The sequence below is a fragment of the Ovis aries genome, chromosome X (assembly GCF_016772045.2).
Source record: "Ovis aries strain OAR_USU_Benz2616 breed Rambouillet chromosome X, ARS-UI_Ramb_v3.0, whole genome shotgun sequence".
In the NCBI taxonomy this organism is placed as follows: Eukaryota; Metazoa; Chordata; class Mammalia; order Artiodactyla; family Bovidae; genus Ovis; species Ovis aries.
The window spans coordinates 40,994,667-41,016,954 of record NC_056080.1 but is presented as its reverse complement, the minus strand read 5'-3'; the positions used below and the strand labels follow the sequence as shown (position 1 = coordinate 41,016,954).

The following is a 22,288-nucleotide window of genomic DNA, read 5'->3' as shown; positions in this document are numbered from 1 at the left end:
AAGTTACATACACTACCACTGTGAACATTTTCTTATTTTATTTAAGATGTTGATAATGTGTAGAGAAAATTACAAAGATTATTTCCCTGGAATAGAATACTATCTCAAATTTTTTTAAAGTGATTTTGAAATGTAAATTTGTTTCTTATTTTTATGGCTTAGTAAGTTCAAATAATTACCTCATAAATGATAGGAAACTATTTTCAAAATTATGTTCAATTATATCTTGAAAACTATGGCTATAGCAGAAAATGAAATATGAATAAGATATTAAAGGGAAATAGGAACTTAAGAAAATCAGCAAATTAAACTTGGCTTTTATTTATTTTTATTTTAGGGGTCCCTTCAGTGTTGTACGACGATGCATCAACAGAGAAACTGGGCAACAATTTGCTGTAAAAATTGTTGATGTAGCCAAGTTCACATCAAGTCCAGGGTTAAGTACAGAAGGTAAGAGATGGATTTCAAGTAAGTTATTTGATGTCTGGCTTTATTTCATCTTCAATCCATCTATCAACCTAACCTTCATCTGGGGGTGGGGAAGTGGAGGGTATAATATAGTGGGAAGTGGGTGGAGACAGTTTAAATTCCATTGTAGTTTTCTGGAATTCTAGAACATGGTATTTGAAAGATAGCTAGAGTGATTAACAAAGTTATGAAATCATCTAGGATTGCTGTTGGCCTATGTTTTTTTACTAGGAAGAAAGTAAAATGTGAAAATATATTTTGTAGAATCTAACTTGGAGTCCTATAGTATGGAGCATGGAATGGGAAGAGTGAGAAGGGAAATAACGGTACAAATGTAATCACTGAAGATTCAAAACAAACTCATCTGAGTTCCCTTAAAGTCTGTAACTTATTACCTTAGGATTGTGATCCAACAGAACTAAAAGACTAATACATCACATTTTGCTTAAGTCATTTATGGTGTATGTGTGAAAATTTGAAAGATCTGTACTGTTTGGACTTGCAGGACTCAAAATCTTGTTTTAAAACATTGATATGGTTAACCATGTTTATGTATAAATGTTTATAGACAATATATAAGCATTAAAATTTTTTAATGCTTATAAACCATGGTTTCATGTAGCCACGCTTCACATATGGTCATATTTCAGATGGCACAATTATATTATTAACTTTTCTAATTACCCTGTCTTCTAACTTTAGACTTTTTCACGATCCAGTAGAAGACATGTCCTTCTTAACTCTTTTCCTTCTTAATCTCAAGAGCAATACAGTTAATAGTTTAAATTGGAAAAGCTAAAGCAGAGTAGCCTTTTTATATTTTATCCAGTTATCTTACTTTAACAAGTAGAAGCCCACATACTATGAGCTCCAAGTTAATCTATTCCTTCAGATATTTTTTCAGTATCCTTAGTTTTAAATACTTTATTGAAACCTTTTGAATTATTCCTACTGTTTGTGGAAGATTCTGCAAGTTGTTATTCACAAAGGATAACAGGTGTTTTAGTGCTTTAATCTTTAAATTCTTGTATTTAGGGATTTTACATTTTATGGTTTCATATTCTGGAGCTGGCTATTTTGAATACAAATTATTTTATAAACTTAGCAGAATTTGAAATTTACTTCTAATCAGGTTTTACCACTACATTTCCTAAAACTTTTAAACTGCACTTTAATATACTGTATTTAATTTTCTGTACCTTAGATACCAATTAAAAACAAACTTCATGAATACTTAGGTAATTTTGTATAAACCTAGTTCAGTAAATATGTAGATGTGTTGAATATTTCTTCTTTGATAATGTTGATGAATTTAGTAAGATTCCTGTTTAAAATCAAAGTCTTAATCAATGACTCCATATGCCTATGTTATGTTGATTTTGTTTATTATTATGCCTAATTTTGAATCTACAGTCTAAAGACATTTTTTATGAGGACAATTAATTACTTTCTCAGTTGGCTGAGGTTCTTATTGACAGATTTCATTAACAGGGAGCTATAGACCCAGCCTGCCAGACTGAATTTCTTTTACTGTCACCTAGCCAGGGAGTCAAATACCAAACTTAAAAAGCTGGGGTTGATATATCATCCATGTCTCTGAGGTTGTCTTGTGTCATTCACTTGTTGGTGCTTTGGCATTGGTTTGAGTATACAAATGTCTTTGAGAACATTTCTGAAGACAAGGCTGGGTCAATCCATTGATCTTATGTGATAGGGTCACAACCTATAGATATAAAATGGTATCCAGTTGAATTCTGCATATTATGCATGACTATATCTTGTTTTGATAAAAGTTCGACATTATTCAAATAAAAATCTGCAATTGTTCCTTTATATTTATGGCACCAAAATGTAGTTTTTCCATCTTCTTTAACACAGTGACATTCATAATGATAAAGAAACAATAAAAATTTCATCTCCAACCCACTCCAAAGTTTATCTTTTAAAAAATTTTTTCCGTGGAGCTACTTTACCCTCTATTGGTTATTTTTATACTAGCTTGGAGAAGGAAATGGCAACTCACTCCAGTTTTCTTGCCTGGAGAATCCCATGGACAAAGGAGTTTGGTGGGCTATAGTCCGTGGGGTCGCAAAGAGTCGGACACGAATGAGCGACTAACACACACACACACACACACACACACACACACACACACACACACACACACTTAAATTTAATGTGGACACATTTTAAGATGTATAATAAATAATTATTTATTTTATTATATAAAACATCTTTGAACAATATTCTCCACCCCTTACTTTTTTCAACGCTCTTCAGTCACTACAGGCAAAACATATTTGCCCTTCCAGTCCATTAAAATTGTTACTGTCCAATAATGACCTTATTCATGGCTAAGGGTAGGAGATTTTGTATTAAGAAGAAACATATTTTGCAGTGAAATTTGAAACACAGTAAAAAGGAACCTGTATGTTCAAACAAAAATATCTAGAAATCTATATTTACTGTTATTTATCATCTAATGAAGCCTGTTTCTCAAGCAACAGATAATTTTAAGTCAATTTTATTCTTTTCTTTTTTATTACATTTTTTGTGGCTTATTTAATCTCTGTCATTGCCTCAATATTTTTTCCTGTTAGTATGTTTGTATTCAAATACTTTATTGAGTAAAATAGGTTTCATAAAGGGTCACCTGGGAATAAAAAGTATGCTGTTTATTTGCCTAGGTCATTATGATACATAGATAAAAAGAGTTCAGTTCAGTCGCTCAATCGTGTCTGACTCTTTGCGACCCCATGAATCATAGCATGCCAGGCCTCCCTGTCCATCACCAACTCCCGGAGTTCACTCAAACTCACGTCCATCGAGTCAGTGATGCCATCCAGCCATCTCACCCTCTGTCGTCCCCTTCTCCTCCTGCCCCCAATCCCTCCCAGCATCAGGATCTTTTCCAATGAGTCAGCTCTTCACATGAGGTGGCCAAAGTATTGGAGTTTCAGCTTTAGCATCAGTCCTTACAATGAACACCCAGGACTGGTCTCCTTCAGAATGGACTGGTTGGATCTCCTTGCAGTCCAAGGGACTGTCAAGAGTCTTCTCCAACACCACAGTTCAAAAGCATCAATTCTTAGGCGCTCAGCTTTCTTCACAGTCCAACTCTCACATCCATACATGACCACTGGAAAAACCATAGCCTTGACTAGATGGACCTTTGTTGACAAGGTAATATCTCTGCTTTTGAATATGCTATCTAGGTTGGTCATAACTTTCCTTCCAAGGAGTAAGGTCTTTTAATTTCATGGCTGCAGTCACCATCTGCAGTGATTTTGGAGTCCAAAAAAATAAAGTCTGAAACTGTTTCCCCATCTATTTCCCATGAAGTGATGGGACCAGATGCCATGATCTTCATTTTCTGAATGTTGAGCTTTAAGCCAACTTTTTTACTCTCCTCCTTCACTTTCATCAAGAGGCTTTTTAGCACCTATTTTTTTAAATTACCAGAATATAGTTGATATACAATGTTGTGTTGATTTCTGCTATACAGCAAACTGTATTCAGTTATACATATGCAAATATCCACTCTTTCAGTTTCTTTTCCCATACAAGTCATTGCAGAGTACTGAGAAGAGTTTCCTGTGCTATATACAGCAGGTCCTTATTAGTTATCTATCTTAAGAGCATCTGTTCTTAAGAGACTTGCAATTTAATAGTCCCCAATCATTGTTTCTAATATTTTTATAAGAAAAAAATGAGTAATAAATTCTAAATATATAATTTACAAATTAGCTTTTGAAATGAAATATGTATAGTAATTAGAGACCACCTATATATGTTTTATGGAGAAGGCAATGGCAACCCACTCCAATACTCTTGCCTGGAAAACCCCATGGATGAGGAGCCTGGTAGGCTGCAGTCCATGGGGTCGCTAAGAGTCAGACATGACTGAGCGACTTTGCTTTCACTTTTCCTTTCATGCATTGGAGAAGGAAATGGTAACCCACTCCAGTGTTCTTGCCTGGAGAATCCCAGGGACGGGGGAGTCTGGTGGGCTTCCGTCTATGGGGTCATACAGAGTCGGACACAACTGAAGCGACTTAGCAGCAGCAGCATATATGTTTTAATATTTTACATTCTCATTGCTCTATTGAAGATAAGATATTATAATTATTTGAATATCTGTTCTGTATTTTCCCATTAAAATCATAATTTTTTTCCATAGGGGATCTTAACTTATAGGCTGCAGAATATCCAAGAAACCCTTAAATTGTAAGGGTTTTATATATATTCATATACATATATTCATTTTCCTAGAAAGTCTAAGTTCTTATTAGATTCCTAAAAGCATATTATTCCTAAATGGTTAAGAAGTTATTATTTCACATGTATGAAAAAGTGAAGTTGATGTTTAGGAGCATGAGATGAAAAAGAAGCTTATATTAAATGAAAGCTGAGTGAATTTATATTAGGATTGGAGGATATTTTCCTACTTAAATACATACCCCTATTAATGAAATCCATTTTTTATCTTAGCACATATTTTAATTGATAGTTTATCTCTTACTCTGCTAATCCACCAATTTAAAGTTTACTTTTTTGTGTATTTGTACAACTTCTTTATCCACTCATCTTTCAGTGGACATCCAAGTTGCTTCTGTATCCTGGCAGTTATAAATAGTGCTGCAGTGAACGTTGTGGTACATGTGTCAGTTTGAATCATGGTTTTCTCGGGGTATATTCCCAGTAGTGGGATTACTGGGTCATATGGTAGTTCTATCTTTAGTTTTTTAAGGAACCTCCATAATGTTCTCCATAGTGGCTGTATCAATTTATATTCCTAGCAACAGTGGAGAGGGTTCCCTTTTCTCCACACCCTCTCCAGCATTTATTGTGTGTAACTTTCTTGAAGTATAGCTGATTTAAATGTTGTGTTGATTCAGTTATACATATATATTCTTTTTCATATTATTTTTCATTGTGGTTTATCACAGGAAATTGAATATAGGTCCCTGTGCTCTACAGTAGGACCTTGGTTGTTTATCCCTTGTATGTATAATAGTTTGCATCTACTAATCCTAAATTCCCAATCCTTTCCTCCCCAACTCCCTCCCCCTTGGCCACCACAAGTCTGTTCTCTATGTCTGTTGGACTGTTCTATAGATAAGTTCATTTGAGTCATATTCTAGATCCCACATATAAATGTTAACATATGGTATTTGTCTTTCTTCTTTCTGAGTGATTTCACTTAGCATGATGATCTCTTAAATCCATCCATGTTGCTACAAATGGCTAATATCCCATTGTATATATATATCACATCTTCTTTATCCATTCATCTGTCAATGGATATTTAGGTTACTTACATGTCCTGGCTATTTTAAATAGTGCTGCTATCAACATAGGAATGCATGTATTTTTTGAAATTATAGTTTTGTCTAGATATATGCCAAGGAATGGGATTGCTGGATCATACGGCAACTATATTTTTAGTTTTTTGTGGGACCTCCATACTGTTTTCCATAATGGTCCAGCTTGTTTACATTCCCACCAGTAGTGTAAGAGCTTCCCTTTTCTGCACACCTTCTCCAGCATTTATTATTTGTAGACTTTTTAATGATGGCCATTATGACTCATGTGAAGTGGTATCTCACTGTAGTTTTGATTTGGATTTCTCTAATAATTAGCAGTGAGTTACATCTTTTCATGTGTTTATTGACCATCTGCATGTCTTCTCTGAAAAAAATGTCCGTTTACATCTTCTGCCCATTTTTTGATTGGGTTTTTTTTTTTAATTTATAACTCAACTGTTTGTATATTTTGTAAATTAAGCCCTTGTCTGTTACACTGTTTGCAAATATTTTCTCTCAGTCTGTTAGCTGTCTTCTCATTTTGTTTATGGTTTTCTTTGCTTTGGAAACAGAGACACACTTTAGATACAAAGGCACCACTAGGTTGAGAATAAATGAATAGAAAAAGGTATACCATGCAAACAGTAACCAAAAGAGAGCTAGTGTGGCTGTAATAATATCAGATAAAATAGACTTTAAAACAGAAATTGTTACTTAGAGATAAAGGATATTTTATAATGATAAAGGATATTTTATAATGATAAAATGGTTTGTTCATCTTGAAGATATAATAGTTATAAACATATATGCACCTAACAGCAGAGCCCCAAATTATATAGAACAAAACCAGGCAGCACTGAAGGGAGAAATAGAAATTTTAGCAATAATAGTTGGAGACTTCATTGACTAATTTGCAGTTATCAATATAACAACTAGATAGAGGATCAATAAAAGAGAAGACTTGAATAACACTAACCAACTAGAGCTGATAGACACCTATAGAACATTTCAACCAACAACAGGAGAATAAACATTCTTATTAGTACACATAGAACATTATATAGTATAAATGCTAGCACATCAAATATGTATTAATAAAATTTAAAGGATTGAAATCATATATAGTCTTTGACCGCAAAGGAATGATATTAGGAATCAGTAACAGAAGGAAATTTGGGGAAAACACGATTACATGGAAATTGAACCTCACACTGTCAAATAGCCAATGAGTCAAAGAAAAAATTGAAATACTTTGAGGTAAATGAAAATGGAAACACAACATGCAAAATTTTGTGGGAAATTTTTTAATAAATGCCTATATTGAACAGAAGATCAGTAACCTAACTTTTCACTTCAAGAAACTAGAAATCTGGACCCAAAGCAGGCAGAAATAGGGAATAATCGAGATTAGAAGATAAATAAATGGAAGAACAGAAAACAATAGAGAAAATCAATGAAACTAAAAGTTCTTTAAAAAGACACCCCAAACTGAGTAGTTCTTATCTAGTCTGACCAAGAATTAGAGAGCTGATTCAAACTAATCAGGAATGACATTGCAAAAGTAAAATAAAAAAAAAAAAAGTAAGAATACTATGAACAATTCTATACCAACAAACTAGATAAGCTAGATGAAACAGATTAATTTCTAGAAAGAGGCAAGCTACCAAAGCTGAGTCAAGAAGGAATATGTGGATGGACTTTTAATGAGAAAAGAGACTGAAAATGTAATAAATTTTCCATATAAAGTTCAGACCTTGGTGACTTCACTGGTGAACTGTACTACACTTTAAAAGGATTTATACCATTCCTTCACAGATTCTTCTAAAAAATTAGAAGTAGGAATACTTCTCAACTTATTCTATGAGGCCTAAGGTAACCCCAGTAATAAAACTAGACAAAGACACCACAAGAGAAGAAAACACGAAAAAATATCACATATGATGAATATATTAGCACATCTGTCCTCAGAAAAATACTAGCCCATCTGATCCACCAGCACATAAATGTTTTACGGTTCTTTGAAAAGTTAAAAACTTAAGTTAGTATATAACCCAGCAATTTCACTCTTAGGCATAAACCCAGAAGAAATAAAACATGTCCACAGAAAACCTTGTATAAGAATATTAATAGCATTATTCATAATAGCTAAAAGTGGGAACCCAAATGTCCGCTGATGAATGGTTAGAGAAAATGTGGTATATCCATCAAATGGAGTGTTATTCAGCAATTAAAAGGAAACATATATTAATATAATCTACAACATGGATAAATCTTGACTACATCATGTTAAATGAAAGAAGTTAATCACAAGAGACCACATATTATATATGCTCTTGATTTAAAATGTCTCAAATAGGCAAACATATAGTAACAGAAGAAAGTAGATAAGTGGCTGCCAAGATCTGGAGAAAAGTGGAATGTAGAGAGTACTTTTAATGGGTATAGGTTTTCTTTCTGAGGTAATTAAATGATCAAAAATTTAATGTGGTGATTACATGACTGAATATGCTAAAATCCATTAAATTGTACATTTTGTAGGCAAAATGTATGGTATGTTAATTATCTCAAGCTATTTTGTAAGGCATTGTATGCAGTGAGTAAGTGGAGTTTATACTCAAAATACAAGCTTGGTTGAACATTTTAAATAATCAATATGTGATATATCTTAATAGAATAAAAGACAAAATCCATATGATCATCTCAATAGATACAGAAAAGGCACTTAACAAAATCCAATATTCTTTCATGATAAAAAAACACTCAACAAACTGGGAGTTGAAGGGAACTTTTTCAATGTGAGTAAAAGCATTTAAGAAAAATAGTACTAACTTCATATTTGATCATGTATGACTGAACCAAAGATGTCAATGCTTAGTACTGTTATACAACATTATACTGGAAATTTCAGTCAGGAAATTATGCAAGAAAAAAAAATGTATCCAGGTTGGAAAGGAAGAAATAAAACTTCTTCTGTTTGCAGAAGACTTGATCATGTATGTAGGGCACTCTAAAAAATCCACCAAAAATGTATATTTGATATAATTTTGATAAATGTGTTTAGGAAGGTTGCAGGATACAGGATCAATATAAAAATGAATTTAAGACTACAAATGTACTTAATATAGCACTGAAGAGAATAAAATAATTATCATATTTGACCAAGGACATATTAAATATAATATTTGTAAACCGAAAAGAATAAAATATTGCTGAGGGGTTTCCCAAGTGGTCTAGTGGTATACAATTCCATCCCTGGTTTGGGGATCTCCCACATGTTGTGGAGCAATAAAGCCTGTGTGCCACAACTACAGAGCTAGCACTGTGGAGCCCACAAGCCACAACTTCTGAGCCCACGTATGGCAACTACTGGAGCACAAGTACCTACAGCCTGTGCTCCACAAGAGAAGCCACTGCAGTGAGAAGCTCACAGAATGCAACACACAGGTCCTGCTCTCTGCAACTAGAGAAAGCTTGTGCACAGCAATGAGGACCCAGTGCAGCCGAAAACAATCTTTTTAATGAAAAAGATAAAATATTATTGAAAAATGAAAGATATAGTAAATGGAGATCCATCCCATGTTCATCATTCAGAAAACCTACTATTGTTAAGATAATAGTATTCCCAGATTGATCTACAAATTTGATGCAATCCCTGCCCAAAATCCTTGCCATCATTTTTGTAGAAATTGCAAAGCTGGTTATAAAATTCACACAAAAAGCAAAGGGAACACCAAACATCCATAATAATCTTGAGGGGAAAGGACAAAGTTGGACTCACATTTTCCCCCTTTAAAGTTTTCTGCAAAGCTACTTTAATACATATAGTGTGGTACTGGCATAAAGGATTGACATATAGACTAATGGAAATGAATTGAGAATCTAATAATAAGCCATACATTTACAGTCACATTATTTTCCACAACAGTACCAAGGTGATTCAATAAAGTAAGAATAATCTCTCCAAATCAGAGGTACTAGGAAGGTGGACAAAAACACAAGGCTGGCCCCCTATCATGTACTATATACAAAAATTAATTCAAAATAGATAAATATTTAAATATGGGAGTTAAAATTATAAAACTTTTAGGAGATAACATGAGAATAAATTATGACCTTCAATTAAGTAATGGTTTTGTAGGTATGAAACCTACAGCACAAGCAACCAAGAAAAACATAAATAATTTGGACTTCATCAAAATGGAAAACTTTTGTGCTTCAAAGGACACTGTCAAGAAAGTGAAAAGATGAGACACAGGATGGGAGAAAACATTTCCAAATCATGTATCTAAGAAGGATTTATTATATGAAATATACAAAGACCTCTGAAAAGTCAATAAAAAGATACTCAATTAAAATCAATAATTGATTTGAATAGATATTTCTTCAAAGATTTCAGTTCAGTTCAGTCACTCAATTGTGTCCAACTCTATGCGACCCCATGGACCACAGCATGCCAGGCCTCCCTGTCCATCACCAACTCGTGGAGTTTACTCAAATTCACGTCCATTGAGTTGGTAATGCCATCTAACCATCTCATCCTCTGTTGTCCCCTTCTCCCACCTTCAGTCTTTCCCAGCATCAAAGTCTTTTCAAATGAGTCAGTTTTTTGCATCAGGTGTCCTAAGTATTAGGGTTTCAGCTTCAGCATCAGCCCTTCCAATGAATATTCAGGACTGATTTCCTTTAGGATGGACTGGTTGGCGCTCCTTGTAGTCCAAGGGGCTCTCAAGAGTCTTCTCCAACACCACAGTTCAAAAGCATCAGTTCTTTAGTGCTCAGCTTTCTTTATAGTCCAACTCTCACATCCATACATGACTACTGGAAAAACCATAGCCTATTTGCCATGAAGTGATGGGACCAGATGCCATGATGTTAGTTTTCTGAATGTTGAGCTTTAAGCCAACTTTTTCACTCTTTTCTTTCACTTTCATCAAGAGGCTCTTTAGTTCTTCTTCACTCTCTGCCATAAGGGTGGTGTCATGTGCATATCTGAGGTTATTAATATTTCTCCTGGCAGTCTTGATTCTATCTTGTGCTTCATCCAGCCCAGCATTTCTCATGATGTACTCTGCATATAAGTTAAATAAGCAGGATGACAGTATACAGCCTTGATGTACTCCTTTTCCTATTTGGAACCAGTCTGGTATTCCATGTCCAGTTCTAACTGTTGCTTCCTGACCTGCATACAGATTTCTCAAGAGGCAGGTAAGGTGATCTGGTCTGGTATTCCCATCTCTTTCAGAATTTTCCACAGTTTGTGGTGATCCGCAAAGTCAAAGGCTCTGGCATAGTCAATAAAGCAGAAGTAGATGTTTTTCTGGACTCTTTTGCTTTTTCGATGATCTGATGGATGTTGGCAATTTGATCTCTGGTTTCTCTGCCTTTTCTAAATCCAGCTTGAACATCTGGAAGTTCACGGTTCACATATTGCTGAAGCCTGGCTTGGAGAATTTTGAGCATTACTTTACTGACATGTGACTTTACAGTCAAATGAGTGCAATTGTACAGTAGTTTGAGCATTCTTTGGCATTGCCTTTCGTTGGGATTGGAATGAAAACCGACCTTTTCCAGTCCTGTGGCCACTGCTGAGTTTTCCAAATTTGCTAGCATATTGAATGCAGCACTTTCACAGCATCATCTTTTAGGATTTGAAATAGCTCCACTGGAATTCCATCACCTCCACTAGCTTTGTTCGTAGTGATGCTTCCTGAGGCCCACCTGACTTCACATTCCAGGATGTCTGGCTCTAGGTGAGTGATCACACCATCATGATTATCTGGGTCATGAAGATCTTTTTTGTATAGTTCCTCTGTGTATTCTTGCCACCTCTTCTTAATATCTTCTGCTTCTGTTAGGTCCATACCATTTCTGTCCTTTATCAAGCCCATCTTTGCATGAAATGTTCCCTTGGTATCTCTAATTTTCTTGAAGAGATCTCTCGTCTTTCCCATTCTATTGTTTTCCTCTATTTTTTTGCACTGATCACTGGGGAAGGCTTTCTTATCTCTCCTTGCCATTCTTTAGAACTCTGCATTCAAATGGGTATATGTTTCTTTTTCACCCTTGCTTTTCACTTCTCTTCTTTTCACAGCTATTTATAAGGCCTTCTCAGACAGCCATTTTGCTTTTTTGCATTTCTTTTCCTTGGGGATGGAAGATTTAAGGGTTGACAATAAACATGTCAAAGTATGCTCAGCATCATTAGGGAAATGGAAATCTAAACCATAATGAGATACCACTATACACCTACTAGGATGGATATACTCTAAAAGACAGTGACATATGTTGGCAAGGGTATGGAAAAGTTGGAATCCTCATACATTACTGGCAGGAATATAAAATGGTAGAACTACTGTGGAAAACAGTGTGGCAATTCCTCAGAAGTTAAACATAGACTTATGCTATAACCTAGCAATTCCGCTCCAAGGTATGTTCCTGAGTGTTGAAAATATGTGTTGATGGAAAATCTGGTACAGAAATCTTTATAGCAGCATTATTCATTCACTGTATCCTAACTGTGGAAACAAATGAAAGGTTTATCAACTGATGAATGGATAAACAAAATGAAACATTACTTACAGTAGAATATTATTCCTGTATTAAAAAGAAATGAAGGGTACAGTGGGCTGGTTCATCATTCAAAAATCAATTACTGTAAGCTATCATGTCAATAAGACAAAGAAGAAAAATCACTTGATCATATCAATAGATGCAGAAAAAGTATTTGTCGAATCCAGTACCCATTCATGAATAAAAACTTCCAGCAGCATAGGAATAGAAGGAAACTTCTTCAACATAATAAAGAGGAGCTATTTAAAAAACCAACAACCCTATAGCCAACATTATACTTATTGGTAATAAGGTAGATGCTTTCTCTCTTAAATTGGGAACAAAGCAAGGATGTCCTTGCTTACCACAACTTCCTGTGTGGAAGTCCTAGCTAATGCAATATAACAGGATAAGGAAATTAATGCTATATAGTTTAGGAAAGAAGAAATGAAACTTTATCATCAGATGATATGACTGCCTATATAGAAAATCTCAAAAAATCAACAAGAACCCCGTAAAACTAATGAGTGATTGTAGAAAGATTTCAAGTCCCACGGTTGCTATATGGAAGTCAACTGTTTTCCTGTATATCAACAATGTGCAATTGGAATTTAAAATTCAAAATACAGTGCCATTACATTAGCACTAAAAATACTGAAATACTTAAATGTGTAAATTTAATAAAACATACAAGCTCTATACAAAGAAAATTGTGTAAAACTCATGGTAGAAATCAAAGAAGAGTTGGTGGACTGACACTATTCAATTTCAATGCTTACTTTAAAGCTTCAATAATCAGTGTGGTATTTGTTAAAGAGTCAGCAAATAGATTAGTGGAATATAAAAAGGAGCCCGGAAGTAGATCCATACAAATAGAGTCAGCTGGTCTTTAACAAAGTAGCCAAAGGAATCTAATGGAGAAAGGATAGTCTTTTCAACAAATGCTGCCTGAACATCTAGATATCCACATGCCAAAAAGAAGAATCTAGACATTGAATCTAGATTGAAGAATCTAGACAATCTAGAATCTAGAACTTACATCTTTTGGAAAATTTTACTCAAAATGCTTTTCTCCTCAGAATGGGAACAAAGGATGTGTACGGTGACCATTCTTATTAAGCCTAATGCTGAAAGCCACCTCAGACAGGAAAAGGAAATAGAAGCATTTAGATTGGAAAGGAAGAAATGAAATTGCTTGTATTTGCAAATGACATGAAAGTTTTTGTACAAAATCACAATCACCAAAAAACAAGCCTCTTAAAGCTAATGTGAGTTTATCAATAATATGAGATGAACATAACAAAATTATATTTCTGTATCCCTATATACTAGCAAAGAACACCTAGAAACTACAGTTAAAAACAAAATACTATTTGCAATCACCCAAAGCAAAATGAAATTCTTAGGTATAAATCCCACTAAACCTGTAGAAGCCGTGTATGTTTAAAAAACTACAGAAAGAAATCAAAGATCTAAATAAATGGAGAAATGTACTCTGTTCATGGATTGGAAGGCTCAATATAGTAAAGATGTCATTTCTCCCCAAATTACTCTCTAGATTTGCTCCAGTTCCAGTTAAAACCCCAGGAAGATTTGCTGTGGATATAGAAAGCTTATCCTCATATATACATGGAAAGACAAAAACATAGGAAATTTTGAAAAAATGATAAATGAGACAAATCATTCACCCCATTTTAAGACTTATATGGCTATAGTTATTTAAGTGTAGTACTGGCAGAGGGATAGACACATAGTTCATTGTAACACATTAGATTGCCCAGAAGTAGCCCCACGTAGATACAACCAACTGATATTTGAGAAAGGTTCAAATCCTATTCAATGAAGAACAGATAGGGAGATAGAAATAGATAGAAACAAATAGAAACAGATACTGTTTATATTTTAACAGTAGTAGAGCAATTAGCTATCCAAAGGCCAAAAATTGTACCTCAACATAAACCTCACATCTTATATAAAAATTATTTCAAACTGAATGGTAGATTTACGTGTAAAACATAAAACTCCAGAACTTTTTAACAACATACTAGAAAATCTTTGGGACCTGGTAGACTAAGGTCTTAGACATGATACCAAATTCACAGTGTGTAGATTTAAAAAAAACAGAATCTCAACAGTAATAAAGGGAGATAGACAAAGAGCATGTGCATGTACAGGAGGAAGTAGGGATTGAGGGAGAGAAATCATCTAATTAGGCAGTGGGTAAAAGAAACATTTTCCCAAAAAGGATTATACAGGTTCCTCCCAAGCACATGAAAATATGTTTGACATCATTAGAGAAGTACAAATTTAAGACACAGTGAGGTATCACTACACAACTATTAGAACAGCTGAAATTTTTGAAAATGATAGTTTAGTACCATATCTGGCAAGGATATAGGGAAACTGCATCTTTCATATGTTGCTGTTTGGAATTTACAGTTGTGTAATCACCAGGCTCCCCCGTCCCTGGGACTCTCCAGGCAAGAACACTGGAGTGGGTTGCCATTTACTTCTCCAATGCATGAAAGTGAAAAGTGAAAGTGAAGAATCACTATGGAAAAACAATTTGCCATACAATCTAGGTATTGTACTCCAGGGAAATGTACATCCCAGAGAAAGGAAAACCTGTTTTCACACCAACACCTGCAATCAGGTTTTCATAGCGGTTCTGTCTGAAAGAGGTAAAATTTAGAAAGAACTGAAATGTCCTGCAATGGGTTAATGACAAACCAAATTGTGGTACATCCATACTGTGGACTACTACTCAGCAGAAAGAAGAAGAAAGACTAGAAACCTATGGACGCATACAGCTACTTGGGAATTTGGGAATTATGATGTATTTAAAAGTCTCAAGGGAATTAATGCTGTATTTAAAAAAAATTGTTTGTAAAGGTCATATTCTTTGTATAGGTCTCAAAGTGATACAGTTATAGAACTGGAAGACAGATTATTGACTGTCAGGTGCTGGGGACCACAAAGCTTGTGTGAGGAGCATGAAGAGGGGTAGGTGTGACTATAAAGGGTAGTATGTTAGGATTGTTGTGCGGGATCTTTGTGGAACAGTTCTGTGTCTCTGTTGTGGTTACTATGCGAATTTACACATTGTGATAAAACTGATTAGCTCTATACATACGCATGAGTTCATGTAAAACTGGTGAAATCTGAATAAGGCCTGTTTGTTTGTTTGTTTTTAACCAATTTCACTTTCCCAGTTTTTATATTGTACTAGTTAGGTACATAAGGAATCTTCCCTGGTGGCTCACATGGTAAAGGATCCGCTGGCAATACGGGAGACCCAGGTTCGCTTGCTGGGTCAGAAAGACCCTCTGGAGAAGGGAATAGCAACCGACTCCAGTTTTCTTGCCTGGAGAATCCCGTGCACAGAGGAGCCTGGTGGGCTACAGTCCCTGGGGTTGCAGTCGGACATGACTGAGCAACTAACACTTTCACTTAGCTACATCAGGGAGAGAGTGAGTTAAGAACCTCTCTGTACTATCTTGTACTTTCTGTTAAGTACAGTAATTTTAAAATGAAAAACTTTTTAAACTTTTCTCATGATCTATATGCTCATTCACAAAATGGATAATTAAGCCACAAAAATTTGAGCATATTTGGAGTGGGGTCTATTTTCATAATAGCTTTTTTTGATAAATTCATATCCCATAAAATTTACCTCTTTAAATTATACAATTCATTTGCTTTTAGTATACTCACAGACTTGTGCAACCCTCACCACTGTCTATTTCCAGGCCATTTTCATCACCCCTAAAAGAAACCCCGTTCCCATTAGTAGACACATATTATCTAACCCCTCCCTAGCCTCTGTCAACCACTTATCTGCTTTCTCTCTCTTGTGGATTTGCCTATTGAGGACATTCTGTATAAATAGAAGCATACAATATGTGACCTTTGCGTCTGGCTTCTTTCACTTAACATGTCTTCAGGGTTCATCCAAGTTGTAGCATATACCAGTACTTCATTCCTTTATAGAGCCGAATAACATTCCCTTGTGTGGATATACATTTTATATATTCATGTATTAGTTAATGACATTTGGATTGTATCATCTTTTTAGCTATTATGCATAATGCTGCTGTGAACATTTATGGATAGTCTATCCCGATTCAGAGAGTCTGTATTTGCAAATTTACTTACTGGCTAAAATTTATTTGTAACCCCAAAATGAATATGCTTGGCACTATCACAGTCATTCACAGACATGTGCAGAGTGGCAAAAAATTTGAATCACTCTGTGCACACATTCCCAGATGAGGTCAAACAAGCCACACTCTGCCTTCTTGTTCTGGCTCTCATGATATAAACAAGGGTTCTTTTATGATCTATTTAGTGCTATATATATATATATATATATATATATTTACATCTTTGTGTTAGTTTGCTGCTTCAAGTGGTCCCCAAGAATAGTACTAAAAGTATTGTCTAGTGTTCATAAGTAAGGTTGCATTGTGCCCTACAGAGAAAATTCATGTGTTAGATAAGCTTAGTCAGGCATGAGTTATAGGACTGTTGGCCGAAGGTCAATATTAACGAATCGACAATATATATAGACATACCTTGTTTTATTGCCCTTTGCTCTATTGAACTTTGCAGATACTGCATTTTTTACAAATTGAAGGTTTTTTGTCAACCCTACCTTGAACAAATCTATATATCAGCACTATTTTCCCAAAGTGTTTGCCCACTTTATGTCCCTATGTCACATTTGGTAATTCCCTCAGTATTTCAGACTTTTTCAGTATTACATTTGTTATGGTGATCTGTAATCAGGGCCTTCAAATCTAGGTCAGTCTTCATCAGTGGAGAGTCTCGAATTGCTGGTTCCTATTATTAGGTTACTCTCCTTTTAGAAACCAGTTCCATCACTTATAAAACAACCCAGTAGAAATTATTTCTTAGGACATTATTTGGATAAAAACTGTACCTTTCATTTGAGATTCCATTTATTTTTAGTCTCATAGAAAATCATAGGTACTTAGAGTTAGAAAGAGGATATACCCAAGGACTATATAAGTAAAAATCAAACTTTTACAGTAGAACCTTTCATGGATAAGCTTGGAATCAACTTCTGAGTCTTCAAAGACCTTGATTAGAAATAATTTGTAATTTGGCTAAAGCCTAAATTTGATTTACACAAGGCGAATGGCTGGGTTTGGAAATTTACTTAGCTTGATAGTAAACTTAGCCACTAAATTTTTGCCGAGTGGTTAAAAAAAATAAAAAATTTTCTGTCATATGAATTTTTGCTTTGTAATCTTAACTGCTCACCTCCTCAGCAGCATGAATAACTGACTGTATAATTATAATTAAATGATTTTGGTAGTAGTACATCAAAAAAAGCAGCATGTATGTATAAACAGAATCAATTTTGTTTCTCTGTGTATAAACAGAACCAATTTTGTTTCTCTTTGTAGTGAAGATTTCACCAGTAACCAAATGAATAGGCATATCCCCCTTTTCATCACTGCCATGTCCAGATCCTTCACTGTTTAAAATGGTAGGCCTGTTGTTAGGTATTGTTTATATATGTCATCTCATCTATTCTTCCAAGAAATCCTGCAAAATATATGTTACCTACATTTTGTATATGAGGATATTGAGGATTAGAGAAGTGAGAGAACTTTTTGATTGATGAACAGAAATGATAGAGCCAGTTGAACCCAAGTTGGTCTGCCTTTTGGTCTCTAATGCCCATTTTTTCCATACATGTCAGACTGTTAGTCCTCGGGCATTGTATCCTAGAGTGTAGCTACCTTTGTGTTCATATGCCTCCTGTGCCACAAACAAAATGTGTGTGTGGATTGGAAACAGAATTTTTTCCTTGTTTTCTTCACAACTTTACTCTGAACATCTAGACCTATATCTGACACAAAGTAGATATTCAGTACATGTTTATTGAGTGAGTGAAGGAATATCATGTAAGTTTTGTGAATTTACTGAAGATTCTAGGGATGAGCTTTGCAGGTGGTCAGTGGTAAAGAAACCACCTGCCAATGCAGGAGATGTGGGTTTGATCCTTGGGTCAGGAAGATCCCCTAGAGCAGGAAATGGCCACCCACTCCAGTATTCTTGGCTGGGAAATTCCATGGACAGAAGAGCCTGGCAGGCTACAAGTCCATGGGATTGCAGAGAATTGGATACAACTGAGCACATAAATAAAATATAACATATGGTTCCAACAGAAAAAAGAAACAGCAAGTCTCAGAATTATATTGATACCAACTCCTCTGGAGGAGATGGCACCCCACTACAGTATTCTTGCCTGGAAAATTCCACAGATAGAGGAGCCTGATAGGGTATAGTCTATGGGGTCACAGAGAATCAGAAATGACTGGGCATGCCCACACACAAACTCACTCACTCACACATACTCGGGATAACAAAATAAAAAAACAATGTAATAGTTGATGAGCAGAAGAAAGGTTATGCTCTTTTGCAAAGATTACATCTGTAAAAAGTAAATAGGCTGTTATTACACTTTGATGGTTACAACTCCAAAGTTGGAGTCCTAATTCTAATACTTTGATTATCACATGATTTTAATACTGTGCTTATCTATCCCTTCTTACCTGACTTAGCACTCTAGCATATCTAGACTACTTTGGTGTGGAAGCTCACTTGGCAGCTTGCTATAATGAGGTCATATAATTAGTTATGGTAGTGGGTGGTACCCTTCTTATATGAGAAATTCAAGTCTAGGTATCCTCAAAGTAATTTCTGTAGAGATACCAGAGAAAAATCAGGAAGTCTCAGGAATGGACAAAAGACTTGGAAAATATTTCAGGAAAATAAATTTATTCAAATGATTAGTAAACTGTACACAACTTCATTAGTCATCAGAGACATGCAAATTAATACCATAGGGTATTACCACTGCTTTCCCAACCATGTTACTAAAAACTGAAAATGACAATTACAAATGTTGGTGAAGACATAGAACCACCAAAACTCTTGCTATAATAAGAGTATAAATTAGTTCAACCACTCTGATAAGCTATTTAGGAATATAGACCAAAACTGATGTATCTATACTTTAATAACCTAGCATTTTCACTCCTAGATATATACCCATCAGAAATTCCTCAACATATGTCCACCAAAAAACATGTACAAGAATGCTTTTAGCAGAATTATACTAGTCCTGAATTGGAAATAATCCAAATGTCCAAAGCTGTAGAATGGCATAAATGTAGTATATTCATACAGTGGAGTGCTGTTGCTGCTGCTGCTGCGTCGCTTCAGTCATGTCTGACTCTGTATGACCCCAGAGATAGCAGCCCACCAGGCTCCCCCTGTCCCTGGGATTTTCCAGGCAAGAACACTGGAGTGGGTTGCCATTTCCTTCTCCAATGCATGAAAGTGAAAAGTGAAAGTGAAGTCGCTCAGTCGTGTCCGACTCTTCGCGACCCCATGGACTGCAGCCCACCAGGCTCCTCCATCCATGGGATTTTCCAGGCAAGAGCACTGGAGTGGGGTGCCATCGCCATTGGTGCAAAAGTAATTGCCATTTTGCATTGTTGAACTTTGCTGTTTGATATTGGAATATATTCTTAAATAAATTTGGTTATGTTATATATAATTTTACTGTGCATTTCTTGCTTTTTTTGTTTTGTTTTGTTTTGCTAATGATATTACTTGCTGTTTATTTTATATTTATTTATATTAGGGAAGGGAAATGATGTTAGACCAAAAGCAAATTCAAGTGGTTTTCTTATTCGAGTTCAAAATGGGTTATAAAGCAGCAGAGATAACTTGCAAAACATCAGCAACATATTTGGCCCAGGAACTGCTAACGAACGTACAGTGCAGGAGTGGTTCAAGAAGTTTTGCAAAGGAGAAGACAGTCTTGAAGATGAGGAGCATAATAGCTGGCCATCATTAGTTGGCAACAATCAACTGAGAGGATCATCAAAGCTGATCCTCTTACAACTACATGAGAAGTTGCCAAAGAACTCAGTGTCGACCATTCTACTGTCATTAGGCATTTGAAGCAAATTGGAAAGGTGCAAAAGCTTGATAAGTGGATGCCTCATGAGCTGACCACAAATCAAGAAAAACTGTCATTTTGAAGCATCATCTTCTCTTATTCTATGCAACAACAACAAACCATTTCTTACATGATGAAAGGTGGATTTTGTACAACAACCAGCGACAACCAGCTCAGTGGTTGGACCAAGAAGAAGCCCCAAAGCACTTTCCAAAGTCTAACTTGCATCAAAAAAATGTCTTGGTCACTGTTTGGTGGTCTGCTGCCGGTCTGATCTACTATAGCTTTCTGAATCCTGGCAAAATCATTACATCTGAGAAGTATGCTCAGCAAATCGTTAAGATACACCAAAAACCAAATGCCTGCAATCAGAATTGGTTAACAAAATGGGCCCAGTTCTTCTCCACAACAGTGCATGTTGTACAACGAACACTTCAAAAGTTGCATGAATTGGGCTATGCAGTTTTGCCTCATCTGCCATATTCACCTGACCTCTCACCAACCAGTTTTCACTTCTTCAAGCACCTCGACAACTTTTTGCATCCAAAATGCTTCCACAACCAGCAGGAGGCAGAAAATGCTTTCCAAGAGTTTGTCGAATCCCAAAGCACAGATTTTCATGCTACAGGAATAAACCAACTTATTTCTTGTTGGCAAAAAATGCGTTGATTGTAATGGTTCCTATTTTAATTAATAAAGATGTGTTTGAGCCTAGTCGTAGTGATTTAAAATTCACAATCCAAAACCGCAATTACATTTGCACCAACCTACTACAAAGTAAAGAAGATGGATGAACCTTTGTTACACATGAAACAGATGAATCTCATAAGCAAAATGATGAGTGAGGGAAGCCAGGCATGAAAGACTACCTACCTATGATTCCATTTATTTAAAGTACAAAAACAGCATAAGTAATCTATGACATTTAACATCAAAATAGTAGTTACTTTTTGGGGGTGGTAGTGATTGGCAGGGAGCATAATATAGGGGCTTCTGACATGTTTGCTGGTCATCTTCTGTTTCTTGATCTGGGTACTGGTTACATGGGTGAGTTCACTGAAAATTCTAGCTGTACATTTACAACTTATGTACAGGGAATAGGTATACAGTGTCCTAGGGGAAAGAATGGAACCATTTTATCTTGTCAGCTTTTCTGGTCAGAGATAAAGATCTCTCTAGACCATTTAGATGTTTGCATTTTGCCTAGTGAGAATCTTGTTTATTAGTTCACAGAAGTTCTCATCAGTCTTAGTGGGTAAAGGCTCATTAGGTACCTATTCTATGCAGAATGCTAAGTACCAGGGTGAGTATATATAGGAATCAAACATGGATACCTTGAAATCTAGTAATCCAGACAGATAATCCTTGTTCTTGATAGTAAATAACCAAGGAGAGCAACTCAAGACACAGATGAATCTTGTTTTGGTATTTTTACTGGGTGCTTAGGAAATAATGCCGAGGCATTTCATTCAAAGCAAATCTAAAGTTTCAACAGAAGAAGTGCCATTTCTGAAATCTTTGGAAAGAATTCCACTAGTCTATTTGAATTGGCTTCCCTGCTGGCTCAGCAGGTAAAGAATCCACCTGCAGTGCAGGAGACCCAGGAGACGTGGGTTCCATTCCTGGATGGGGAGGATCCCTTGGAGGAGGAAATGGCCACCTGGTCCAGTATTCTTGCCTTGGGAATTCCATGGACAGAGGAGCCTGGGAAGCTGACAGTCCAAAGAGTCACAAAGAGTTGGACACAACTGAGCACACATAAACACACATTTGAATTGGCCTGGCGTTGTCTATGGTATTTACCTTTATTTTGTTTTACTTATATTTCATCCCCATAAACAAGGTAGAGTTTATCTATTCTGTATACTCTTCAGAAATACCTACCAGAGAATTTTAAGACTACTGTTTGGGTGGTGGTTGGTGGTTTTAGTCACTGAGTTGTTTCTGATGTTTGCAGCCC

General features: G+C 35.6%; 1 protein-coding gene across 23 annotated transcripts in view; it reads left to right on the top strand.

Moving 5' to 3' along the window:
• Positions 1–22,288, top strand: part of CASK (calcium/calmodulin dependent serine protein kinase) — a 379,740-nt gene that overhangs the window by 79,958 nt on the left and 277,494 nt on the right. For 12 of the 23 annotated variants that reach the window (XM_060407438.1, XM_060407436.1, XM_060407435.1 and 9 more), the window contains exon 2: positions 338–468. In XM_060407438.1, the coding sequence (XP_060263421.1) occupies positions 338–468 (131 nt within the window). The remainder of the gene's footprint in view (positions 1–337; positions 469–22,288) is intronic. The other 11 variants (XM_042242034.1, XM_060407439.1, XM_027963055.2 and 8 more) reach the window with 1 other exon arrangement.